At 39.3% G+C, this 18,290-nt stretch overlaps 4 protein-coding genes and 1 long non-coding RNA gene across 9 annotated transcripts; 2 read left to right on the forward strand and 3 right to left on the reverse strand.

The window, feature by feature from the left end:
- The first annotated feature begins 250 nt into the window (after positions 1 to 250).
- Positions 251 to 5,648, forward strand: Mio (GATOR complex protein mio). Its single transcript, XM_071797925.1, has 16 exons — positions 251 to 387; positions 934 to 1,461; positions 1,547 to 1,741; positions 1,831 to 2,091; positions 2,164 to 2,391; positions 2,530 to 2,682; positions 2,771 to 2,952; positions 3,101 to 3,234; positions 3,305 to 3,412; positions 3,493 to 3,856; positions 3,938 to 4,076; positions 4,175 to 4,313; positions 4,585 to 4,795; positions 4,905 to 5,119; positions 5,278 to 5,359; positions 5,436 to 5,648. The coding sequence occupies exons 2-15, from the start codon at positions 1,326 to 1,328 to the stop codon at positions 5,357 to 5,359; spliced, it is 2,547 nt and encodes an 848-aa protein (XP_071654026.1). The 5' UTR covers positions 251 to 387; positions 934 to 1,325; the 3' UTR covers positions 5,436 to 5,648.
- On the reverse strand, positions 5,387 to 6,911 carry LOC139825312 (uncharacterized). Its single transcript, XM_071797952.1, has 3 exons — positions 6,688 to 6,911; positions 5,834 to 6,026; positions 5,387 to 5,748 (listed from the first exon to the last, which is right to left on the reverse strand). Exons 1-3 carry the CDS (start codon positions 6,766 to 6,768, stop codon positions 5,669 to 5,671), a joined length of 354 nt encoding a protein of 117 aa, XP_071654053.1. The 5' UTR covers positions 6,769 to 6,911; the 3' UTR covers positions 5,387 to 5,668.
- A 352-nt stretch (positions 6,912 to 7,263) lies between these two features.
- LOC139825308 (uncharacterized) lies at positions 7,264 to 9,768 on the reverse strand. Of its 2 annotated transcripts, XM_071797944.1 has the most exons (4): positions 9,623 to 9,750; positions 9,116 to 9,508; positions 8,145 to 8,520; positions 7,264 to 8,058 (listed from the first exon to the last, which is right to left on the reverse strand). In XM_071797944.1, exons 3-4 carry the CDS (start codon positions 8,517 to 8,519, stop codon positions 7,264 to 7,266), a joined length of 1,170 nt encoding a protein of 389 aa, XP_071654045.1. In that variant the 5' UTR covers position 8,520; positions 9,116 to 9,508; positions 9,623 to 9,750. The 2 variants fall into 2 exon arrangements, with proteins under 2 accessions (XP_071654045.1, XP_071654044.1); XM_071797943.1 differs by having other exon boundaries at positions 9,116 to 9,768.
- Positions 9,769 to 10,812: 1,044 nt separating this feature from the next.
- Ube3a (ubiquitin protein ligase E3A) lies at positions 10,813 to 17,213 on the reverse strand. Of its 4 annotated transcripts, none has more exons than XM_071797923.1 (12): positions 16,510 to 17,213; positions 15,452 to 15,587; positions 15,175 to 15,355; positions 14,709 to 15,074; positions 14,306 to 14,616; positions 13,971 to 14,177; positions 13,585 to 13,884; positions 13,306 to 13,506; positions 12,886 to 13,163; positions 12,599 to 12,815; positions 12,286 to 12,521; positions 10,813 to 12,222 (listed from the first exon to the last, which is right to left on the reverse strand). In XM_071797923.1, the coding sequence occupies exons 2-12, from the start codon at positions 15,557 to 15,559 to the stop codon at positions 12,102 to 12,104; spliced, it is 2,526 nt and encodes an 841-aa protein (XP_071654024.1). In that variant the 5' UTR covers positions 15,560 to 15,587; positions 16,510 to 17,213; the 3' UTR covers positions 10,813 to 12,101. The 4 variants fall into 4 exon arrangements, with proteins under 4 accessions (XP_071654024.1, XP_071654022.1, XP_071654023.1 ...); XM_071797921.1 differs by having other exon boundaries at positions 16,438 to 17,213; XM_071797922.1 differs by having other exon boundaries at positions 16,427 to 17,213.
- LOC139825314 (uncharacterized) lies at positions 16,928 to 17,749 on the forward strand. The gene is made up of 2 exons (XR_011735508.1): positions 16,928 to 17,061; positions 17,492 to 17,749. It is a non-coding gene; the product is annotated as an uncharacterized lncRNA (long non-coding RNA).
- The last annotated feature ends 541 nt before the right edge of the window (positions 17,750 to 18,290 follow it).

Consider the following 18,290-nt stretch of genomic DNA (forward strand, 5'->3'; position numbering starts at 1 on the left):
GCCGCGAGCGAACGCGACGCGACTGACCGGCGTCGGGGATGGTCGGGGAGAGGCATGTGCGTCAATGTGCGTCGCGTCCCGTCCCGTTGTACGCTATCGGTTCGTATTTTTACAGAGGATGTATGTACGAGATGCATCGACATGACGTATGCACTTGCGGTCTTGCTGATCTGTCGACATTCGTTTTCTCGACCCTGAGATCTTACGACCCGACTTCGCCGAGACTCGCCGGAACGGCGGAACCGTCTCGTCCCGTCGACGCTATTTCAAGACATCCCATGCACCGGCTGCAAGAAGAATAGGACAGCCAATCAAACTTTGTCCGGAACGCGGAGACGCGTGGTCCGGAATGTCGCACCACATTCAAATGTAATAACATTAGTCAAAGTTCGTGACAAAAATGCAAACAAATTGAAGAATTTGTAAATATATAATACGATATCCCATAAATTAATGAAAATATATAATACATAATAATCCGCTGATCTTCCGGTGGATGGCCGGTGGAGGACAAACGCAGGACAAAACGATACTTGTGTCGACTTGTGTCCGCTTGCTGGAAAGCTCCCACAGCCACAATAAATCTCCTCCACACTTTTTTATAAGTTTAGGAACGCGCATTAATTTTTTTTATATCAAGATATTCGTTTATTTGGAAACATGAAACTTATTAATATTATCATTTTTATTAAAAAAGTGTAAATTTAAGAAGAGATTAATGAGAATGATGTAAAAATAAATTAAACTAACAATTAGAAAATAAATCAAAAGTTTTAAAGATAGAAATAATCTAGCTGTAAAGAACAAGTCGTTTTTCATAAATTCCGAGCACCACTCAGCGATTATTTCGCGCCGGATCGATCGATCGTGTTTTACGAACGCGGTCGTTGTGACGCGGTTGTTTATCTATCTAGTTTATTTTGTCTTGGGTAGTTGTTGCGGTGAGCGGCAAGTGGCGCGGGGCCCGAGGGGGGCAGAGTTTGATTAAATTCCCGCGAGAGGAGATGAAGTCGGGAGCGGGAGGCATCTGGAGGTGTCTGGAGGCATCAGAGATGATAAACGTAAACATCCAAAGGGCATGTTTCGCAAGGGACGGATTATCATAACAAACGTGGTCGAGGATAACGCGGACGTTTTCCTGGTATGTCGATAGGCTGGATGGATATTGCGCGACGGACGTGCAATCGCGATACGTGCCGTGCAAGTTGAACGTAAACGTTTCGACGTTCGGTGCCCGACGATGTCGGCGGGCGCGAAGTAACGCGATGGTCGCGATGTCCCGCAGCTTTGTGACAGACGCGTGATAAACGAGGCAGAGGGAAACGATGAGCCGCCCGAAATGGGACGTGCTGTGGTCCCCCTTTCACTCGGACCGATTCATCACGTGGGACAGCGACACGATGTTGAATCTCTACGAGATCAGTCCGCGTGATAATAGCGTACGGGAGAACGAGCAAACTTGTAAGTTTTGTGTCTCAAAGATTATGCCAAGTTCACGCTTGTCTTGAAAAGGTGCTAACATAACGTGGGGCGTTCTTTCTAATAGATCTGCAGATTTCGGATCATTCCGTAGCGGAGCTGGTCTGCTCCATTACCATTAACAGCTACGCGAAATGCGTCGACATATGTCCGCAACCGGAGCCGGACATCGTTGCCAGTGGCCACGCGAATGGAAAGATAGTTCTGAGTACCTTCAGCGTGCCAGAGTTCGATTATCAGGGCCTGGTCGGCAGAGAATTTTGTAGGGATCATTTATATATTACATTATCGAGCAAGATTATATTCTCCAACGATATGTCACTTAATCTCTGTATCTCGATAAAATTCCAGTTCCAAAGTACATGCGGTCGTGCAACGTCGTTGCCTGGAATCCTGTGGACACCCACCTGATCATGTCGGGCCTGGACAAACATAGCAAGGAGCACTCGGTGTTGCTCTGGGACGTGCACCATTGTCCGAAAGGCTCGGAGCGACCGATAGTAGAAGCCGGCATATCAGAAACCGTACATTCCGCCGCTTGGTTTAAACACGAGCCAAGATGTCTGGCTCTCGGTGTTAATAACAAGCAGTTGAAAGTTATCGATTTCAGAGGTATGCTTAAAAGGATACGATCTTTGCCAACATACTATTCAATTGTCGATAACTCTTGAGAATTTTTTTTAGATTCTGCAAAGGTGGTGAACGTTACTCCTACAAAAGCGATATATAACCTATCGGTAAACCCCCATAATAATTATCAGTTGCTTTCGCACGTCGACAACCTGATAACAATCTGGGATACTCGGTGCTTCGAGAAACCGATTGTTACAATAATGCCGCAACGACAGGTCACGAAGGTGTTGTGGTGTCCCACTAGACGAAATCTAATTGGCACTTTACAAAAAGATTCAGGTATAATGCATGTATGATTGTAAACTGTAATTACATTTATTTATAGGTCTCTCGAAATTTGTGTTAAACATATTGAAACGTAAGCTGGTGACAAGAAGAAAAATTAAAAGCGAAAATGCATTTATTTTTATTTTGCAGTCAGCCTGCATCTGTTTGATATTCAGTACTGCGGGGTAGAGGACACTGAGCCGGGTGTTTTGGAAAGAGTGGTTTTACCACCGTGGCATAGCCCCCTAAGTTTTTCATGGCATCCGACCGATGAGAATCGATTGTTGGCTATATCGCTGCTAGGTATTTGACGATATCTTATCTTAGAGTATAATCCGTTAGAGCGTAACGTTATTCAAAATTACTGAAGCGTTCTTATTCTATTTCACAGGTGTAACCGATTATACTGTATCCGAGAGAATAACGCTCAACTGGTCCGCTCGGTCGTGTCTCATGTGGAATTGCGCTTTCAAGTCGTTTAAATACATACACAGTGAAGATAGCGTTTATAAGGAATTAGATGATATCTCAGTTTTAACCAAGAGGCGTGCTATGTTCGAATATGGCTTGCTTGTAAGTGAATAGAACCAATGGAAACATTTCAATATTCCCTTTATTGACATTTATTTTGCCGTTGGCTTGTATCAGCTTCTTTTTCTTTATCCCTAGTTTTAATTATATTTACTTGGTATATAATTGTATGTGCGTGCGTATGTTACAGCCGGAGTTGGCTCACAATGGCGACATAGCTGAAAACGAAACTCTAAAAAATGTATGGCAATGGTTGTACCTGAGTCGTTCTTTAGTAGAAGACGGCACTATACAGAGTCCCGATAATAAGCATCCTGGTGTGAGGTAAAATTACAAGACTTTATAGTTGGAAGTATGTATGTATGTAAACATAATGCTTTCAACTTTTACATAGGACAGTTTTGAAATTGGATCAGCAAAATCCGGTCAATGGTTTGAAAACTGAACTGATCCATCGCCCGTGGACGGATATAGGTTCTGGTTATATGACAAAGGTTTACAGGTAATTGTTGATTGTTTGAGTGCATAAAAATATTGAGAAAACATGGTATTTGCGCGCATTTAATATAATTTCGATCGCAGATCGCCGGACAGAGAAAAGAGTCTTCTTCTGTGCGGTTTACGATTTGACAGAGAAACCAATACGGCGTATGATAATGCGTATCTGGAGAAGCTCGAGAAGGAAGGCGCGTACGCGAAAGCAGCCGCGTTCGCGGTATTTAATCTCTGCTTAAGGCAGGCTATAGATATTTTAAACCGAGGTGCTAGCAAGAAGCAAACGACAATTCTAAATATGGTGGCTATGGCATTGTCAGGCTTCTCCGAAGAACGTACTACATTGTGGAGAGAATCATGCCAGAAATCTAAATCCCAGTTATCAGATCCTTATCTGAGAGCGACGTTCGGTTTCTTGACTGCGGATAACGAGTCCTATGAAAGCGTACTTGTAAGTATGAATAAATATCCCGAGACGATTCGATATTTGATGAGATTGGATATCAGGTGCTTAACAAGCTCGACGTTGCAGAACGAAAATGGTATGGCTGTCGAAGATCGAGTAGCATTCGCTCTCATGTTCTTATCGGATAATAAGCTGCACGAGTACTTGAAAAAACTGACCCAGAAGGTAATTGAAGACGGAGATCTAGCGGGCTTCTTAGTTACAGGTTGTGATTCGAATATGTTTTGTATTGTTATAAATATATTACGTTAACTATGTGCTCGTTTATCATAACATATGCTTATTTATTGTCGCGCGAGTTAGGTGCGAGTATGGAAAGTATACAGTTATTGAGTAAATATTTGGAAATCACCTCGGATGTTCAAAGTTGTACTCTTATCGCTATCAGAGCTTTTCCGCCCAAGTTACTACAAGAGAATCAAGTTCAAGTATGGATCACAAGGTATTATATAAGCTTCTCTCATAAATATCTTCTGGAAATATAGTTTCCCGAAACGAGTCACACCATTCACATACCATTCCTTTACTTACAATCTTCAACTTTCCAACCAACATTTTTTACAAAAACGAGGCATTTCGGAATAAAGATCGGAATTAAACCCGCCAATTATAAATCATAAAATCAATCATTCTTACATAGAGTCATGCATCACCCTGTTTTTTTCATAAATATCGGATAATCAAGTTTTTTATTTTGTATGTCAATGTTGCAGTTACAGACACCTCTTGAACGCGTGGAAATTATGGTTTCAAAGAGCCAAATTTGACATCGCCATGAGGTCCTCGACGCCGCAGGAGAGACCGCCGCAACAGATACATGTATCTTGTCACTTCTGCGGCAAAAGCATATCAGCTTCCATGCAAGGGCTGAGCAGGACGAGGGTCCCATTCGGCAGATTAGGCAGTACTCCTAACAAATTAAAGGCACAGTTCTGCTCTTTAATTGGAATTTCGCATAATTTATATGTTTATCACATCTTAGGTTTTTTTAATGGTAAATCTCTTTTCTCAATGTCCTTTTCGATCATTATAGATGACGGCATGCCCGAATTGTCGTAAACCTTTGCCTCGGTGCGCAATATGCTTGATGCACATAGGCACCGTCAGCGGATTACAAACAGCTCCCAGTCCCGGTGGCACCAGGAACGAGGAATGCAATACGAAACTTACGGAATTCAACAGCTGGTTCTCGTGGTGCCTAACATGTAAACACGGTGGACACAGCGAACATATAGCTCAGTGGTTTCGGTAAGGATACGAGATTGTATTTATGCCAGCTTGAAACGTAATGCAATATCGCAGATTAGATATAAATATATCGGGATAGATTGATATTCGAGGAAAGATGCAAATGCGCGACATGCTATGATAAATCTGTTAATATCTCCGTTCCCGATATATTTCAGACAACACACTGAATGTCCTGTAACGTCTTGCAATTGTCGCTGCTCGTCCTTGGATTACACGCGTAACGCAACTGTGACATAGGTATAATTATAGACAAAAATGTTCAAATATTCTTATACATATATATGTATTATTGAGGTAACATAATTTATTACAGTTCTACGGTTTCGCATGTTTTGTATACTATCTGATCCCGCCGGATTGACTTTATGTACAGACGAGGGAATGCATGTTTGAATGCTTTTCTTTTACATTGCAGCATTCCTTGTTACTTTTATGGTAGGGATAATATGCCAGATCAGCTAATAGAATGTAAAAAACGAAAAATGTAAGAAGAAATGAAACATAGTAAACAATTTGTATATGCAAATTCCTTGAATCTTCGTCTTCTTAATCTCCGTAAAACCCTCCCTCTAACTCCTTTTCCACTGCGCAGCGCATATTCATCATTGTGTTGTAGCTGTTTGTATCTACAGCAAATACCTTTGTTAAGGATGTTGTCAACACTTTTGCTAGATAAACCAGACAGCGAGAGAGAGAAAACGTTTTACTCACCAAAGTCTTTACTCATGTCCGGTGGGAAGTATATAACTCTACTGCAGGACATGGTAGACTTGGACTTCACTGTACCGTGCACCTCTACGTAGTCTGAAAGGTTGCTGGCTCGAGTGAGTGGCTCGAGAAACGTGACGTTAACTCGAGCGTCATCCGTTGTTGTTATTTCTGCGCTCTTACCTTCCGAGCTTTTCTGCAAATTGCCCCAGACGTGCGTTTTAAAAATCAATACGTAAAAAAAGATTTTATTAAGTACAATGTCATTTTATAAAAGAGGATTAAATAAGGATTAGATAAGATTATGGGCTACTATTTCCAACGTTTGTTAAACTCTAACCGACAGCTTCAGAATAGTCTATAAAAAGTTGGTGATTCTGAAAAGTTAACAATCGATTACAGTTAACAGACGTTGGAAATAGTGGCCGTAATTGAGTCTCAATTTAATTGATTTTCCGTCACTTTTTATAAACAAAATAGTGGCGAGAGATTTATTCGAGTCTAACTTCATTAGAAAACATATTAACGATATATATGAAAATATTGCTTAATTAATAATTAATATTTGTTACAATAAAATGCGATAAAAATGATCTTCGTTCTGGCGTAATATTAAAATAATACCGGCGATCACTGAAACTTATAAACTAACCTAACCTAAAATACTTTCATATCTCCGTGGAGCAAAAGACATTTGTGCTTTGATTAAACTGGATGAAGATCCAAGCAATATTTAATTTTGTGAAAAAGATCAACAGAGTTTTATAAACTTTAGTATCCGCGCTAGATAATCCAAAGGTATGGTTGAAGACGCCTTCGTTTCAAAAAGAAGTAACCTAACCTACAAAAAAACATACCTCCGTGATTCTGCCAAGCACGATCGCCTCTTGATTGACGCGTTGCCCTAATCGCTTGCCCAGAACACGTGTGTCTGACATTTTCCGATAAATTAACTGACGTATCCCTAACAATTGATACTTCGCGAACGCCCAAACAGTTTACTGCTCCGTAAACGGCGTAGCGTGAACAGGAGCACGACGAACGAAACGAAGTAAACAAGGCGAAGTTTGGCGCCAAGCAATAGGTGTGTCAGATGATCAAGACGATAGCGGCGCGTGCGCGGATAATCTTGTGAGAGCTCTGCTCCTCGTAACAACACCATAGATGTTTGACGTAAATCTCAACAATTTATTAAACACATATACGCTTTACAATTGTCCTCTTATCTTATAAAATTCGATTAAATAAGAAATTACATTAAAATCTCGTTATAATCTCTCATTTGCACGTATAATAAATAGTATAAAAAGCATATATAGCTATAACATACATATAATAATATATATACATAGATAATGTATGTCATGAATAAATCGTCGTCTAATATTTATAAATTTTTATAATTCGTCAGCACATCCAGAAGCGCAAAATTCTCAAACATTCAGAAGTATCAAAATAGCTGTAACAAGGTTATACATGGCACGAGATTGTGCTATAAATTTAGTTTCACCCTTGCCGAATTGCGTGATACAAGGATTGGACGGCAAGCGTAAGTATATTATGATGTGGTCCTTCATTTTGCTATGTACAGTGATTTGTTGTATCTTGACATTCAACGAACTTTCGATATCACATCTGATTTGCCAAAGATCTGTTTGATCGGTGTATTTGTTCTGTATAATCCGCATTTTCTCTCTCAAGCTGTCCTGAATCTTGCTGGAATAATTCTTCTCAAATAAATTGTGCAAATTATTGATTGCAAGAGGATTGGTTGTCTGATCGATTATCCCGTAGCTTTTTTTGGTACGTTCAACATAGAGCAATTTTGCTTTTTCTGTCAACTCCGCTATGGTTTCCTTGTTAGTCACGCAGTCTAATATTCCTGTACCCAATTTTCGTATATTATTCTCAAGCTCAAGCATCTCCTTTCCAAGCACCTCCTCCTGTCCAAGCGCTTCCTTTCCAAGCATTTCCAGTCTGTTAGGCGTATTTGAATCAACTATATTCAGATTAACTATAATTGGATTATCTACGTTTGGATTCACACGCAGCAGCAACTTTCTGGCAGCTTGTTGCTTAGCAGCCTTCTTGCACCTTGCCATAGCCCTCTCCCGTAGTGACCCCACGGTAACTTCCATCGTGAACGTTTTCGTGTGAATTGGTCCCTCCTCATAGATAAGCTTGTACATAATGTTACTCGTCGGTATCTTTTGTTGCTGACAAAACTCCTGCGCAAAGAGCAAAGATTATAATTATATTGTACTTTGACGACTAGTCTTTGAACTATAACATTTTAGCAACTAATGAAACTTACTTGCAACAATCCAACGTAATTACGGTCAACGGTTGACTCTTCATTCGGCGAAGACGTCTCGTAGACTTTTTCAGGACTATGTGTTATATTTGCAACTGAAGATGACGACAAATTATCTATTGGCAGTGGAGCTTCATGATTTGTGTCGAGCAGTAATAGCATGTTCTCTGCCGCATTATGCTTGGCTTCCTTTTTGGATGTTCCTGTACCACATGCTTTCAATTGTCGAGAGAGAGACACATTACAAAATACATTACATGTAAATTGTATGGTAGTTCCGTCCAACCTTTTCTCCGTAAATTTGTAATCAGGGAGTTTAGTAAATCCTTGTTTAATTGACATTTCTTGTAACGAATTAATTGTCGACTTAGCCATTCTATAATTGAAAAATACAGAAAATATTTTGTTTTAAAAAATATGTAAGAAAACAAGCATATATATATATATATATACCTTAGACTTAGAGGTAAAGAATCGTATATATTTCTGGTGTTTGTTAAAATGGAGTTAATTTATTTTTTCCAATATACCAGGAGCTTATTGTCTAATAATGAAAGGTCTTATTGTTTATTATTTTACTAGTTCCTAAGATACAATGGCTAGAAAAGTTGTATTAGAATGACTTTCACCAAGATAAACTTTTTAAATTCTGTTTTTTTTTCTTTCTAAATTTATAATAGGAGATACAATTCTTTACTTCTAAGGATATATATTACAGATATCTTACAAATATATATTATTATTATTATTATTATATGATTGACTGTATTTAACATCCATTTAATTAAATTTATTCAACATGCATGATAATTTATAAACAAGAGAACTACGAAATCTCAGAGAAATTTTGATCGCGACATTAAATAATACCACTTTTTTATTTCTCACAAAATGTAAAATGTTTTTTTTCTTACATTTCTTACATTTTTTCTCACATCTACCTAACGAATTTTTCTAGAATGTTCTCTTACCTTTGAAAGTACAATGTCGCAGGATCGTCTGATGCAATCTCTCCGATTACTCCAAGTCAGAATTGACTCCAATTCGGGCAAAATCGAAATGCTGACTGTCGTCGTTGTTTCGTATTTTATGACCTCTTTTTTTAACACGTTTATACGAGAGATCGTGACTGAAATCGAAGGTGGGATTCAACGGTGCGCGAAACATTCCACGTAGCAGCGGGAACTCCTGTTGGTTGATCTCTGCCATGGTGGAAGGTGGAAGAGCCGGGGAAAATTCTGTACCTGACATCTGTACCTCCTACACCGACGTTATCGCAGTCATAGATAAGTCATTCAATGGTAGATCGATATAAGTCGGAAAGAGACGGAGAATTTGTCCTTATAAGGATGACTCGGTACACTCTGATACAAAAGTAAATAAATTAACAATTGTCTGCGATTTGTATTATACTTATAAATCGGTAGAGAGATGCGATGTGCAACTTAGCTGAATAATTAATTTAAAAAATAACTCGCTTCGGAATAAGTTTTCACTTCCAGTTGAAAACTTTCTGGATCCAGCGCATCCACATTTTTGACATTCGTGCACCGTAATTTAAAGTTGCGCGTCGAAAAGTTGTCAAAATTGTCAGGAAAACGTATTCTTATAAGAGATAAGGAGACTTGTGGAGACTTTGGAGTTCCGGAGTTAAAGTATCCTCCATTCGAATGGTATATGTATATGTACACGCGGTCATTAATGCCTTTTCACTTGAATCTGAGATTTCTATAGTGCATGTAACGTGCACTATACTATAGAATTGCACTATCTCAGATGAGAAGGCATTAATGACCGCCATTAATGACCGCAACCTTTTACACTCCGGCGAACAGGCAGGCCTATTAGCGCTGATTGGTCGTCCCATTCCCATTCGATTGACTCATACAGAGTGATTAAAAACAAATTAGAAGACTTTGAAAAATGAAGCTTCGGACAAAATTTTAAAACAAGAGTTATGACATTTCAAACATTGTTATGACAGTTAAAAATTTGTTCTGAATCACCCTGTAATTCATATTTTTTAACAATTTATTTATATATATTTATTCATTTATGTATTTTGTATCTCTCGTATTTCTTATTTTCATTTATTTTTTTGACTGCGATGTTTCTTGTAAAATACCTATATTAAATAATAAAATAAATGAATAAATTTATTTATTTTCTTATTTACGTACCTTAAGTTCTGCTTTAAATTTCTCTTTACTATCTTTTTCATTCTTTACGATTCCGTTATTGTTTTATTGTTTTTGCAAGTTTTTTCCGCTGCTTGAATGACTGAAAACATCAAAAACTTTAACTTATTTCAAATGAATCTTTATTTTCGGAGAAAGAAAAAAAGTCTGCTGGGGCTAGGTGAGGGGAATAGGGGGAGAGGGATGATGCAGCACATTAACTTACTTAGAAGCTAAATAAGAAACAATAGTAGACAGTGACACGCGAATAGAAGATAATTCCGGAAACTGATTTTTTATAAACCTTTCAATCACTGTACGAACATTCAAGTTGGCAGAGCCAAACTCAATGTGGTATATATATATATATATGTTAAAAAAAAAAACAAATCTTTTTTTCACAGAGAGTTGCTGAAAGAAAAGAATAGAGGAGATAATTGCACGACTTAACGCTCAACTTTCTGCAAAAGTAATAATGAGTAGGAGATATCTATTATTTCTTTCTGAGAGCTTTATTGTCACGTGAATAACAATAAAACGACTGACAATGTCTGGCAGCCGTTAAACAGCTGCCTATTATAAACGTTTATACAAATTGAATTTCTATTCGTTACTACTTGATCACCATTGTGACGCGAGATACATGAGAAAAATGTTAGAAATTGAAAGAAAAGTACATACAAAAGCGCCACTATCTCACGCCTTACTTTACAAAAAAAAGTCCGTTCAGAGTGACATTAGCTCAGTGTGTTTCGTATAAGGGTTGTTTTCGGCTTTGCAGCATCAGATGCGTTTAGGAAGCTAAACAGTATGTCCAAACGAAATTACAATTTTGTACAATAAGAGCCTCTCTTATTTTTTTTTAAAACCTTGTACGGTATATTAAATTAAAATTCGCAAATCAATAAAATAAAAATGAACATTTTTTTATACCAATGTTAATTTCACTCTTATTGATCATTTACCTAGTTAAATATTATCAAAGTTAAATTTTGTTATATAAATCACATTGCTACAAATACTACATTCAATTAAGTATTTTATAAATAAAATAAAATTCCAATTATCAGATTAAAATTTCGTCTGTATTATATAAATACATAAATTGAATTAGAAGTTGTGATAACTTATGCCATAACAAATTTCTTTGATAGAAAAAGTTATATAAATCATTATTCACAACAAACAATCACTTTGTTGGTAATGAGAAAATAATTTATAAATAAAATAACATCTCGAAGTAAAATCATATAATGATTATAACTATCGAGTTCCCGAAACGCATCCTGTTTATGTTGACTATGTTTCGCTAAAGTTACATATTTATTTCTATAATGCAGTCCCGTTCGGTTTTTACACTCATCATTGCAGTCGTGCGTTTCGAAATGTCTCTTGCACTTCTTCCCTCAATCGTTTCGGAATGGCCAACGAAATCGATCTTCGTTACCTATATTTTAGTAGAAAAAGTACACAGTATGGTACAAGCGATTCTTGCAGCGTAGTGCAAGTTTCAAAGCATTTTTCAAGAACATCTGTTTTTGTACAAAGGATTCGATCTTTGATTCGTTGGAATTTTTAGAACGTTAGGAGCCTTTTGATGATCCATATTGCACAAGCAACGTTTCCATATTCAAGCGCACTGGCACGGTTTTGGATTATTACGATAAATACCTCCGAATAATATAACTACGAATAAAATGACAAAAGTAATTGAGTCTTATCGTGTACTTCGAATTCTCATTCGAAAGACGGTGGAAGAAAGAGGAGCGACGGAGCATGCTCATAACATGCCAAAACCTTTCGAATAATTGATTGCTTTCAATAAGCGATCTTGCAGTTTTTCTATTGTACTGTAATCTGGCAACAATAACACATTGAAGCATGTGTGTGCTATTGGTAATCTGAAAATATACGATAATAATGAGCACGTTGTGTAAATATAATCAGTGGAATGCAAACATTACCTATCAGAATCGGGGCCGTGTCTGGCAATGACCATCTTGAGTCTCGAAAGACCGCCGACTGGTACTCGATCGCTACCCGTGGTAAACTGAAGTAGCCTTCGTTGACTTTCCGGTGGTAAGGAGTGCGCTACGCGCCAAAAGTTACGTACCGCTTCGCTGTCCACAGTGTAACCGCCTTCGTACTCCGTAGCTGCCTCCAGCTCGGCAAAATCAAATATTTTGCTTCCGCAAACGAGCTACGCGCACGTCAAATAATTTTATTAGAACAATCGTTCGATACAACGTGTCTTTTACGCCCTATCAACGATTGTACCTGTTCAATCTCTTCAGGTCTGAAGAGCAACGCCAGCGGGCTCTCATCCGTAACCATTTGGAAGCCACGTCTGAAGGCATTGAATTGTCTCTCTACGGATTTGTTAAGCAGGAAATCCGCATAGAGATCGACAAATTCTTTTTTGTTTTCCTGTGTGACATAGAGCTCATCGCCGTTCTCCTTGAGCTCGTGGAACGATAACGATCCAAATACGTCCCTATTGAAAAGATGCAATAGAGAGAATACAATAAGATTTTTTGTGCGCGATTGGCTTATCGTAGACATACCTGTAACCAACTCGGAAAGTTTGCATAAATATCTCCGGCATGTCATCTCCCGTATATTCCATTAATTCTTTCATCGTTCGATATAATGTCGGACTCCAGTCTTCCAAATCTGGGAAACCGCCTTTCCTGCCTAGCAATTTTCTATAAACCACCATTGGAAAACGTACATCCAAAATTACATTGTTATAAATCGCTAAACCGATAACAATGCCTATTAATGTGAACTGTGCGTCACTTTCAAACGATGTCGGATTGAACCATGTCATTTGCGTATCTTCCTGAAATAAAACAGTGACCACGTTTTATAAAACTAAATCACAAACATACATAAAAAGCGTAGTAAACACGCTAAAGCAGAAAAAACGAAATAAGGTCAGAAAAAAAAGTTATGTAAGCTTACATTGTCGTACAAATTCTCACCTGAGTGGTAAACATGCCAAAATCAGGATTAAATATCTCCTCGACAACTAATTGAAAGAATTCTTTAGATACGCCGCCTTCGTCGACACCTTGCTCTCCCTCGAATTCGACAACCAATTGCTTTTTTAAATCAGACGGATTTTCCATTGCCACCATTTCCAATTCCACCAGTGCGTCGTCTATCAAATGATCTCTTCGCACCTGTTTAAACGAGAAATAATGAAATTTACTAATCTTCCAAAGCTAATTATCTTCATCTTCGTCTTTGAGCCAACAAACCTTCAATCTGAGATATGGATTAGTAGGTTGCCCGACAACGGTTTGCAAAAAGCTCATACGTCGTTCGCTATACATTCTGATACGATTATCATAATACAAGCCCAAAGTTTTAGTGGCCGGCGTAAGTATGAAAGCATAATTCATGAAACTAAATTTCATTGGCTCTTCGCTCTTGTAATAAGCGAAATCTTTGTCCATCTCTATAGCATCGCTAAGTGGCTCGTTGTAAAAATCAGTAAATGGTATGAAAGGTTTACGTGCATCCAACGCGGTAATTCCTAATTCCGTCGCTAATGGGTCCTGAAATGTATATTGCTTTTATTTATCATAAGAAAAATAACGTAATAGGTATACCACAGGTCGAAGACAATCGACGGAGACGATACCTGAGGGATCTGGCCCGATATTGTTGATCGTGAAGTAGTTTTGTCGCTACTAGCCGATTCACCCTCGTCGCCTAATATCAGCTCAGGAGGATCTAATTCACCGGCCAACATACTCGCATAATACAGAATTTTCATAACTTTCGTAGGTGCGGTAATAGTGTCTGCATCTTGGACGCAATAATCACGTGTGAAGGATCCTCCGATTACCTGCAATGTGATACCAAATGTGATTAGATTAATCTGTGTGATCAGAAAATAAATAATAATAAAAACAAGTCATTTTGAGATATATGCAAGTGAAACAAAAGCTATCGACCAAAGTTGAGAGAATGTACCTTGACAGTTATGAGTTCTTGAAGCGCTTGCAGAAGGCTTGGAAGCCGCGACTTGCAATGTTTGGCCCATACGCGTGCTAGCTTGGCTTGAGCCAATACCGGCACGCAGCTCAACGCTTTACACAACATATGGAGAGCCAATTCCAAGTATTCGCTATTTCCGAGCATCGGAATTTCAAAAACAATGAGAAATACATTTAACAAACTATCCATACTGTCCCAGCGTACCATACGAAACACTCTCAGATTCAGTTCTATATCATCCGCCAAAGTGACTAGTGCATTGACCAGAGCTGACTCGAACACCTCGCCTAATCAAACAGAAAGAAATATGTATTTAATTTAGTCAGCAAAAAGAGTATCGATGTTAAAGCAGCATTGAGAACAAAATATTTTTTCATACCTGGCAAAGACCAAAGTGCTTCAAAAGCTCGACGGACCGATGGTAAATCGACACTAGTATCGTCATTATTAGGAACTGTAGGCGATGGATCACTGCTATCCTCTTCCTTATCTTCCCCTTGAAGAGATCGTACCGCTTCCTTATTCAAATCTGCAGGTGGCCTGAACAGAGTGTCTGGTGCTCGTTCGAGAAGTGCCGTCAGTGGGGAATTACTTTTCTCAGTTTTTTGAAAACTGAGACTCAACGCTTTTCCGCAAGAGAACACTTCTCCCAAAGTACGAATTAACAAAGAATATGAATCTTCCGCTTTACATTTTTCTATAATATCCAGAAGTTTAGCTTCCGTAAGATATGACTCTTGTTTTCCTAATGAGAAACGGGAATGTGTTATTTTGCGATCCAATGAATAATCAGACATTTACATTCTCGCATAAGCCGATATAATAATCAGATGTTTTGCTTCTACCTTCATCGGAGCTCGTCGAATTAACGCTTTTTACAGGTAGACTCTTAGCTAACGACGTTTGTCCAGGCTCTATGGTAGTCCGAGCGACTTTACTGGGTTGTGTACCATCGCAAAGTCTCGCTTCTTGCGAGAATAATTGTATCGCTTGAGCAGCCGCTTGATTTGGAGTAAGATTAGTTACCTGTCAAAGAACCAAACAAAGTTTTACACGACTAAAACGTTATTCAAATCCTCCCATAGCTTGCCACAGACAAACGAATGAATCTTAAAGTCATACCTTGCCACTGGAGGCACAATGCTGATTGTCACAATGAGGATTCCCACATCCGTCCGTGAGTTGGTAAAAGTAACGTTCAATGAGCTTCTTCGCAGCTGCGCGCTTCATGTCGCTGCAAGGGCTCTCCGCTCCTACCCTACAAAAATGACAGTACAACATAAAATATATGTAAACTAAGATCCTTGATACGTTCTGCCGTTCTGCCGCACGACTGGAAATATTTTATTTATAACACAGCTGCCTAAATACTAGGTATGTTCAACTCTTCTTAAAGAACGTTCAGTCATTCTTATATGTCTATACAAAAGTGACTAGTCATCTCAATAAGCTTTGTAATAAGCTATAGCTTGAGATTCGAAGAACAAAGATCGCTCGAATAATTTCGGTCCCCGCGAACGTAAATCGTAAAAAAAAAACTCGTTCCGATTCGTCACGAGGATTATATATCGTTGAATCGGTGTCGTTGCACCAAAACAAAAGCGCTAATAATAGACAGCCTCGCGATCTCGCGTGACGAAGGTAAAGTACTACGTCGCTGTAAACAAATCTTCCGTACGGCCGAGTGAGAATGAGGCGAGAGTGGCGAGACGGAGAGGCGGAAAGGGAGAAGGAGAGACAGAGAGAGAGAAAGAGAGGGAAAGACGGAAAGCAAAACCTACTCCGCGCACAATTTTTCACAAGACTGTCTCGATTCACCGATCGTGTCGACTTTAAATCCGCGCGTACTTCCTCAATGAATCGCGATTCTCCGAACCGAGCGTCCGTCACGAGCGTGTCACGACCGTCACTCGAACCGTCGGGGGTTTGTCGCCGTCGGAGCAGATCGCTCAGATCGCTGTCAAACGCGCGACAATGTTATCCCTCCTCCTCCTCCTCCCTCCACCCCCGCGAAGAAGAGCGAGCGTTTGTTTCCTTCTTTCTCGTTTCTTTTCTCCCCTTTTTCATTTACGGGCGACGCTAAAGGACGCAACCAACTCTCGTGACACCTGGAAACGTGATCTTCTCCAGGGTCCCCCTGACTCTTGGCGCTCATAGACCGTAAATCGTCGGAATTTTGCCTGTTTCGCTCGGGGACGGGAAGCTGAGCTCGTCGCCGTCGCCGCCGCCGTCGCGCGCACCAATTGTCCGCCGTCGTCTACGCGACACACCGCCGGGACGGGTATCCCGCGCTGATGTGCTCGCCACTCGGCACCGTCAAGGTCCGGATACTTCGGATCGTCCGGATTACCGCGGAGCGAACGTCGCTCGCTCGCCGTGTCCTTTAAACTTTAAACGTCGCGTGGTCGGCCGAACGATCGGGTTCCTCACCGCGGAGGGACACACTTTTCGATACGATACGTCAGAGTCAGAGACTCCGCAGGGAGGGAAGGGGTGAGAGGAGAAGGAGAGACAGACGGACAGATAGACGGAGTTCAAAGGCGATGGAAAAACAGGCGATAGAAAAATAGGGAAGTGAAAATGGAAGAACGAAGCGCAGAACAGAGAGAACAGATAAATGGAACCACGGGAGAAAAAGAGAGAGAGAGCGAGCGAGCGAGAAAGAGAGAGATTCGAGATGATTCTCAAAGAGGGATGATCTTTGCGCGGGGGAGAATCCGGGGGTCTTGGAGGTTAGGGAGATGGACGGCTAAGCGAATCCGCGCCCCGGTTTATACGCGACGGGGATTCGGGGCGACTCCGATCGGCTCGCGGGAATCGGAGAGTTCGCTCGGAGAGGAAAAAAGAGCCACCGATGTCTCTTTTGCTTTCTGTGCCTACTGACGTCTACCGTTTGCGATCAGCACCAACGGGGCCACGAGTTATCGCGCGGTAGCGCACGACTTTCGATTAATCGCGAATTCGCGATCGCCGAGCGACAGATCGACTTCTCGGTTTGTCGCGCGATTTAAATTTTGCGCGACGCGCACGTATATTTCTAAATCGTTATATGTATATAATTTATATGGGTGCATTTTATTATTATACACATTTATATGATTATTATAAATTATGTTATTTCTATTTATCTATTTCATTAGTCTTATTGCTATATATTTTTAGGATTTCTGCGGCGCGACGATTAAGAAGGGGAGCACCATATTGAACTGCGAACAGACGGTCGCTTTCTTTTTAACCAATCGTATTAATGGTGTCAATATCTTGAATTATTTCATTGAGTAATCGTGCGTATACTTGTTTTATTTTTAATACGTAAAGATGCAGTTAAAATGTTATACAACGTATTTGTAGAACTTCTATTTCGAGACCTGAGTTCCATTTCTCATGTCGTATAAAATAAATGATATATTTCAAATACAATGTCTCTTATTCTCATTTTGTCTCCTGCTAATTAGTAACAAAATAGACATAATACCTGATTAAAGTATGTATATTTATGTGCGATCAAGTATTTTCAGAGATTATTTTGTTTATATTTAGCTTTTACAGAACAAAATTCAAAGATTAAGTATTATAAAAAATTAAGTAATTTGTTCTGTGGCAAAAAGGAATAATGCATTAGTCATTACTCATTACTTTAATAATATTTTTAACTGTTTTTAATAGTCTGCGTTTTTCAAAGTCTACATCGCGACAATTATTGCGATCGTTATAATCATGATATTCAATAATTACAAATTATAAAGTCACGATACGTGCAAACAATAAAAGACTATTACTGGATTATTATACTAACAATTAATAAATTATTTATCTTCTGTATTCATGTTTCACTTATATTTCATCTTTTTTTCGTTTGGAAATATATATTACTCGTACAATGTACGCGACTCGCACGAGTAGTCACATTGTTTTATTAGGATTAAATCGCGTCATCGCCATCAATCCATCGATCCGTGGA

The sequence above is a fragment of the Temnothorax longispinosus genome, chromosome 2 (genome assembly GCF_030848805.1).
Source record: "Temnothorax longispinosus isolate EJ_2023e chromosome 2, Tlon_JGU_v1, whole genome shotgun sequence".
NCBI lineage: Eukaryota > Metazoa > Arthropoda > Insecta > Hymenoptera > Formicidae > Temnothorax > Temnothorax longispinosus.